This window comes from Rosa chinensis, chromosome 5 (genome assembly GCF_002994745.2).
Source record: "Rosa chinensis cultivar Old Blush chromosome 5, RchiOBHm-V2, whole genome shotgun sequence".
In the NCBI taxonomy this organism is placed as follows: domain Eukaryota; kingdom Viridiplantae; phylum Streptophyta; class Magnoliopsida; order Rosales; family Rosaceae; genus Rosa; species Rosa chinensis.
In genome coordinates, this window is record NC_037092.1 from 6,851,016 (window position 1) to 6,858,105 (window position 7,090).

The following is a 7,090-nucleotide window of genomic DNA, read 5'->3' on the forward strand; positions in this document are numbered from 1 at the left end:
CTCTTTGAGAACACTCTTTCAGTTGTACTTGATACAAATAATTAAACTAACTCATAATGGATTCCAATAGTTGGCTTGCACAAGTTGTATTAGGGAAGCCCTACTAGCCCCTTTTCTATGACTAATTTGTTAAGCTTTTCACTAGCCCCTTTTCTATGACTATTTTGTTGATAGCTCAAAAAGCATACTTTGACATCCTCAACATATTTATTTGTCTAATAACGAGGGCTATATGATGTTAAACAATAATTATACGCTAGAAGGAATGGTCAATATTAGCTTTAAATATATTTGTTTGTACGTACCTAGTCGATTTCTAAAGTCGGCCGTAGGCCCTTGCTGTTTGGTGTCTAAAATGAGCCGGAAAATTAGATAGGATTAGTAACTTTTTAAACACAGGCATTAAAAAGTAAAGCAGGCTAGGCTACAAAATAAAAATCGATAAGTTATACAACTGTTTGAAAGTTAAGGGCCGAGTTGGTTGCATCATTTTTCTCCTTTAAGGGTCAGGGTTGCAGTATTCACAGTATTCTTAATACTTTAAGACGTTTTTGAGGTCAAATAATTGTACAATTGATGGTATCAAAGGTTTAATTATATTGCGCGTGGTACAATTTTAGATATTTGGAATCCTCATTTCTCACTTCTTTCTGATTTGCAAGGTATTTCCCCTATGTTATTTATCCAGCTACATCTTTTTGCCTCCCGCACATGCAGAATGAGATTGCAACTATTAAGTGGGATGTCCAGAGGATCAGACTGTGTCCAATATAGAAGTCCCGGATGGGATACAAGCATGGGCAATGAGCAGAATATAGAAGATGGCAGAGACCCACTTTGATTAATTGCTCATACCCAAAACTGAGGTTATTGTTAAGTCTGCATCACACCCCTCCCTTTTCATCTGCGTCTCTCCCCTCACAAAACTACAAACTCTTTTGTTAATATCATGAATTGTCTGTTTTGCTTCCTTTCCATTATCAGAGTCTTGGAAGATCACGTAGAGCAAAGTGATTCATGTCCTCTTAGAGAAACAAAAACTAGTGGATGCCCCACAATGCAAACCACAACCACCCAACACTTGTATCAGAACTTGGATTCATAATTAGTTTTTCTGCAGCTGATGCTACATCAGTTGGTGTAATTCCAGCTGGGTTCAGTCCATTTCCATTGACTTGAAACGTTGACCTCTCTATCATTTTCTCAATAATTGAGTTCCAAATATCACATATTCACATGCTTTGCTTTGAATTAAAAAGGCTTATTATATAATTGGTGATCCACATTCAACCCCCTCTTTGGGGATTTTCAGATCCATGTAATGGGAATTGGGAACACAACGGAACCTGAAAAAAGGCCTACCTTGGACCTAGCTTAGTTTAAAAAAAGCCTACAAAGTTTAAAAAAAGCCTACAAGTAAAAGAGATGGAGATGCAGGGGATCGAACCCTGTACCTCCCGCATGCAAAGCGGGCGCTCTACCATTTGAGCTACATCCCCAACTGATAGTTCATGTCAAAGGATATATTTCTTATTAGCAAAATATTAAGCGTTGAAGAGTAGATGTAAGGGGCTGGGCCGGCCCAGTGAGTTTGAAGTTTTGATAAACCCGGTCGGAAGGATCCAAACCCGACATGTGTGTGACACTGGATAAGGCGAAGAGGCTGAAGAAAAACCTCATCTTTGGTCTTGTTTTGCCTCTTTGGGGATAACAGAGAAACCAAAGAATGGCTACACTCTCAGCAATTTCATGGTCACCTTCTCTCTCAACTAGACCCACTACTTCTGCTTGCCTCACATTCCTCACCGGAAGGAGAAGCTCCGTCTCTGTCAACGTTGCCGCCGCGCGTTCTTCGTTGCTTCACTGCTCCTTCATCCCCTCCTCTTCTGCTTCTCTCTCTTCCCCTTCTTCGTTTTCAGGTAATTCACGCTGTTTGAGCTCCTTTTTCTTTTGTTGGGTGATTCTGGAATGTGGGTGTTTGCTCGTTTTGCTCAAGGTTGTGTTCAGTGTTGAAATGTGGGATCTTTATGTCGTAATTTGTAGTGGGTAGTCTTGGTTGAATTTCAGGAGCTTATAGGTTGTACATTCCCTTGTTTCTTTGAAATTTTGCGTGCGTTTGTTTTTTTGGCTTGGTTAGGTACTCTAGCTTCATGAAAGTAGATTTCTTGCACTAAAGAAAGTAAATTTCTTGCTTATAAGCTAAATTGAGAGCAGTTTTGCTTTGTGAAACAACTGAATTACTCCAATAGGTATTCAAAAGATACCTTACAGCATATGTGAACGTTTTGTTAGTTACAAGATACCAACACTGCAATGCAGGCACACACCTTGACCGCTCCAAAATCGATCTTGGCAATGCCAGCATTGCAATGATAATGTTGGCAACACTGCTAGTACTTTATCTTTTTCCTCCTAGACTCTTAACAAGGGTATGGCTTTATTTGGTTGCCGAAAATTGAGCTGAAGAGCAATACCACCTACATGGCTTGATGTGTAATAATAATTGATGTACCTGTTATTTTTAATTTGCAGGTTTATCTTTAGGTTTGGATTTGATCTCTAATGTTGGGATTGGAAGAAGAAGAGGCTCTGGCTTAGTGGTGAGGGCTGGGAAGGCTGCCCTGTGTCTAACAAAGAGAAACAGGTCCCGGAAATCTCTGGCTCGAACTCACGGCTTCCGCAGACGCATGAGAACCACTAGCGGTAGAGCAATGTTGAAGCGCCGACGTGCCAAGGGGCGGAAGGTCCTCTGCACCAAGACCAATCCCAACAGTGGAAAACGTGCCTGATTGTGTCTTTTCCATATTCAGTATAATTAGGTAAATGCAGTTCTATGTAATGATGTCTAATAGCTGATACTTGTGTGAGGATTTGAAGAATTTCAAACTTCTTTCCCATGTTGCCTTCTGTATTGTTTCATTTAGAAAGGCTATTGTTAGTCAGAATTTTGCATATTACTTGTGTTTTGCTGTCTCTTTGTATGAATTCATTCTTAAGTATGGCCTTGAATGTATTCACACCTAAATGGAAGGTGCATTCTTAACAGACACTGTCTTGTCTGCCAGATTATGAAACTTCATTTGAGCAAATATGCTAGTACAGAATACAGGGTGTTCATCGTGAAGGATAAATAGTAGAAATGCATAAATATGGAAAGGGGAGTAGTCAGGCAGTTATCTTTTCTGCCTGCTATACATTATTTGTTTGATTAGTTAACAGTTACGCAGTCGGATAGGAAGCCCTGATAGCAAGGCCACACTTACCTTCTGGGGCGTCAACGTTTCTAAGAATTTTCATATAGCCATTTTCACCCCAAGTCTCACCCCACGAATTCTTCAATAACCAATAGTCGATGTCACCTTCAGTTGTTCCGTACCCAATGGCTGCAACAGCATGATGGAGGTTCGTCCCGCAATCACCGGAAAACACCCCACTACTGTAATGCTGAAACGCTACACCAGAAGCATCAATGCTAACCGAGACTGGTTGCTTGGACACAGCCTTTAGTAGATCGTCTTCACTTTTGGAAGGGACTATTTCATAACCAGTGATCTGGGCAGCATGGTCACTTTCCTTGTTAGTGTCACATGATCCCATGTCTGTGCTCTGGTATTGGTAATTTTCTTCACTAGCGATTCCTCCATTTTGTATTATGTATTGAAATGCATTCACTTCACTGCCACCGTCGCAGCCATTGTTGTTGTGATCACAATCGACAAGTTGTTGCTCGGACAGCGGGATCAATTGGCCAGTTTTGATTTGGATTAGCCCTTCTACTGTTGCCACTACGGTAAATGCCCAACAAGCACCTGCATGTGTATGCAGGAAAAAAACGATGAATTCTATTAATTAGGCAAGAAGGTAGGGTGTGTGCATCACTTACCACATTGACCTTGATTTCTTATGCGGGTAACAGCTCCTTGCTCCCTCCAGTCCATGCTAGCTGGAACCTCAGTTGCAGCCAAGCTTTGGTACCGAAAAGATTTATGTTCGAAATAGGTTGAACTTGAGCTGGAGGGGATTTTGTATCCAGTATGATGTCTCATGAATTCTTCATTAGTCATATCAGAAAATTCGTTGATGCTCAACTTGTAAGTCTTGTTCCCTTCACTGTTGGATTTCTCCACAAATTCAACATTCTTCATGAAAAACAGTATATTACATACCTTTTCACTGCCTTGAAAAACAGAGGGGAAATAAGAAAACGTGGTATATATATCTAGTACCACTCATTAATGAACATCCATGCTCACTTATTCTAAACAGGCCTATCTTACTATGATCAAAACGATTGCATAGTAAATAAGCATAGTACATAAAAAACTTAAAAGGAAGGCTAAAGAAAATCCTTATGAGCCCATACCCTCCACCAGGATCCCATAACCGAAACCCTAGTAAGCCAGAGCTCGCCTGTTTGGTCCAAACTTGGGCCACAATCCACAATCGTGACACCCAATCAGTTTTGAGCGGCCAAAATGATCTAGGCACCCAAAGCTTCCCAGAATTGGGCCGCAAACTTGATCTGGGTCATACAGCAGATTTGGGTAGCCCAATCGAGTTGGGCCTCGAAACTGATCTCGGCACCCAACCTAGAATGAGCATACCCACTCCTTCTCCGATCACTATCACGGCCTCCACCTCCACTGCACATACAAGATGCAGGCCTCCGCGACCGAATTTAGATCTCGCAAAACTCTAATCCAACACCGAGAATCAGCAAGACTTTCGTCCACCTTGAGATGCTCTTGCAAGTTGGAGCCGGCCCACCACTGCCTTTGAAAGCCAGATCGCCGCCACCTTGTTCCAGGAACAGAAACGATCCTTCGTCTCATCCACCAATCGACAAAAGCCGATCTCCTTCAACCCTGCAGGCCCGCTGTCAGGCTTTTTCAACCGTCCTCTGCGTCGGATCCTATCCGGATAAGCATGGTAGCCCATAACCGCAAGCATGTAATGGAAAGCTGTACTACCCACCGACCCCTCCCAACAATGGGAGAGCCCATCACAGCAAGCAATCGCTTGAGCTTTCACCAAGTCGGAGTACAAATCTGCAGTACCCCCTTTGTAGTGCACAATACCTATTATCGGACACAAAGCAGTTGCGTTCTTTGGAGATCGGCGCACGGGCTCCGCCTGTATAGGCCGGTTCTCGATGCCATTTGGGCAGCGTACCTTCTTCCCCTCTCTAGGCGAAAAGGCAGATCGAGCCGCTTAGCTGTACGATTGGCACAAGGGAGCGCCATTGGAAGCCTAGCAAGCGGCGGCTAGGGCAGAGCATTGAGTTGCTGTTATGGACAATTCTTTAGATAGGCTTCAACCACTTGGCAACTCATTTTCATAAGTTATTCAATTTTTATCATGAGTTGATGAAGCCCAAAACCTAGTAGAATACCTTAAGCTCTTACCCATGAGTGATATAGGAAGAAAAAAGGAAAAATGGTGGCCAATACTAAACATAAACATAATGTAACGCCCACTCTTATACATCTATGATTTTCTTCTTTATATATATTATTGAAATTCATTAAATAAATTCTTTTTAATTTCAGTAAATACTTAATGAGAGGTTTCTTAGGTAAGTACATAGATATAAGAGTTAATTGCCATTTTGTACGACTTAGTCGTCTGATCATTTTCTATTACTTTTGACTTTTTTTTCTTTATCAAACTTTTGAGAGTATGTAATTCACATATAGTTTAACATATAATATCCATTAATTAGCTAATCTGGTTGTGTTTGAACCCAAAATTAACATTTTTTCCAGACAAGGGGGACTCGAAAAAACCGCGCCATTATCCGTGGACCAACCTATTTATTTTCGACAAGTTCGGAAAATATTGTTTAGAGGCTAAATAAGGCCTACTTGGAGATCAAGCAATATCGAAGCAAATCTGAATATTCCTCGATTTACTATTTAATTATCAAATATTTGATAATTAATGGTGATTTGTTTGCTTGATTACCAAGATTATGCAAAAGAGAACAATAACGTGGCCCTGTAAGGGATTATGGTTTCCCATGCAATTATGCAATTAAGGTGGATGTGGAACTATTTGCTGCCAAGATATGTATATATAAGATACCTCACGAAGTCGCGAAGATATATATGAATATATATATATATATATATGTGTGTGCATATCCTACAGTCCGCGTCCAAGGAGATTACGTTCAGGACTCCAAGAGGCAATTAATCCTTGCCTATATTCCAGCGGCGACAGAGGCGGATAATTATTAATTATTGTCTATGATAGTTATCAAAACTATTAAGAGTTTTGATTTGATTCAAATGCCAATAACTGTGGCCTAAAATATAGTATTTTATTCCTATTTGGAAAGTGAATCTACAAGCAGCCTATATATAGAGGCTAAAGACGATACTATAAAACACAACTCTCTCAATCAACTAATCGCACAGATTATCAAGTCTCCCCGGAGTAAACCTTCAACCTAGTTGAAACCCTGTGACTGTACTTCCAGTCCTAGTCTCTCCAAGAGTCGACTATTAGTGCTACTGCCACCGATACTACCAGTGAAGCAAGGGTAACGCCCTCGCAACCCCTGCGAAGCTAAAGTCACGCTTTAGCAAACCCTGTGCTTTCTCCAAACTTCCCAGTGATTGCTCTGCTCAACCTACAACTTTGAGTATCGATTCGGTGACACGAAGAGATCACAACCAAAGCCCTTATCCGTAAGGCAAGAAGTCCTTTCTCGAAAGGCAGGAAAAGAGCCTTGTGACGAGGTTGGTGCTCTCCTCGTCCACAATGCTTGATCTGACTTGGTCAAGGGACGCCCCGACGACTGCACCCCACGGTGCTGGCACGCTCGCGCATTCACAAGAGACAGTTTGTACAGCACTGATTTTCGTGTCAAACATTTTGGCACGCCCAGTGGGACCACGTTAGAGTCTTTTGTGTTCACCATCATTGGGATGCCAGGGGAATATCTTTACCGAAGGAACTCCTAAAGTGAAATGATGACCAATGTTGCCACCATTTGCAACACTACGACAAGAGAGGCTTTCGTTCCGAAGCCTATTCCAGAGGAAGCGACATTCGAGGAAAAACTAGCAATCATCATGGAGAATAT

General features: G+C 41.6%; 2 protein-coding genes and 1 non-coding gene across 3 annotated transcripts; 1 reads left to right on the top strand and 2 right to left on the bottom strand.

Annotated features, from left to right (window-relative positions):
- Window positions 1-1,426: 1,426 nt before the first annotated feature.
- Window positions 1,427-1,499, bottom strand: TRNAA-UGC. Its single transcript has one exon. It is a non-coding gene; the product is annotated as a tRNA-Ala (tRNA).
- A 150-nt stretch (window positions 1,500-1,649) lies between these two features.
- Window positions 1,650-3,045, top strand: LOC112201362 (50S ribosomal protein L34, chloroplastic). The gene is made up of 2 exons (XM_024342247.2): window positions 1,650-1,919; window positions 2,533-3,045. The coding sequence occupies exons 1-2, from the start codon at window positions 1,727-1,729 to the stop codon at window positions 2,787-2,789; spliced, it is 450 nt and encodes a 149-aa protein (XP_024198015.1). The 5' UTR covers window positions 1,650-1,726; the 3' UTR covers window positions 2,790-3,045.
- On the bottom strand, window positions 3,022-4,145 carry LOC112201361 (zingipain-1). Its single transcript, XM_024342246.2, has 2 exons — window positions 3,884-4,145; window positions 3,022-3,809 (listed from the first exon to the last, which is right to left on the bottom strand). The coding sequence occupies exons 1-2, from the start codon at window positions 4,143-4,145 to the stop codon at window positions 3,220-3,222; spliced, it is 852 nt and encodes a 283-aa protein (XP_024198014.1). The 3' UTR covers window positions 3,022-3,219.
- Window positions 4,146-7,090: the final 2,945 nt, after the last annotated feature.

What these genes read in the sequence shown, in the direction of transcription:
- LOC112201362 (XM_024342247.2), top strand. Translation starts at nt 1,727, where the DNA reads ATGGCTACACTCTCAGCAATTTCATGGTCACCTTCTCTCTCAACTAGA. An exon ending in TTCCCCTTCTTCGTTTTCAG is followed by an intron (nt 1,920 to 2,532) that starts GTAATTCACGCT and finishes TTTAATTTGCAG; the next exon opens with GTTTATCTTTAGGTTTGGAT.
- LOC112201361 (XM_024342246.2), bottom strand. Translation starts at nt 4,145, where the DNA reads ATGAAGAATGTTGAATTTGTGGAGAAATCCAACAGTGAAGGGAACAAG. An exon ending in AAGAAATCAAGGTCAATGTG is followed by an intron (nt 3,810 to 3,883) that starts GTAAGTGATGCA and finishes ATACACATGCAG; the next exon opens with GTGCTTGTTGGGCATTTACC.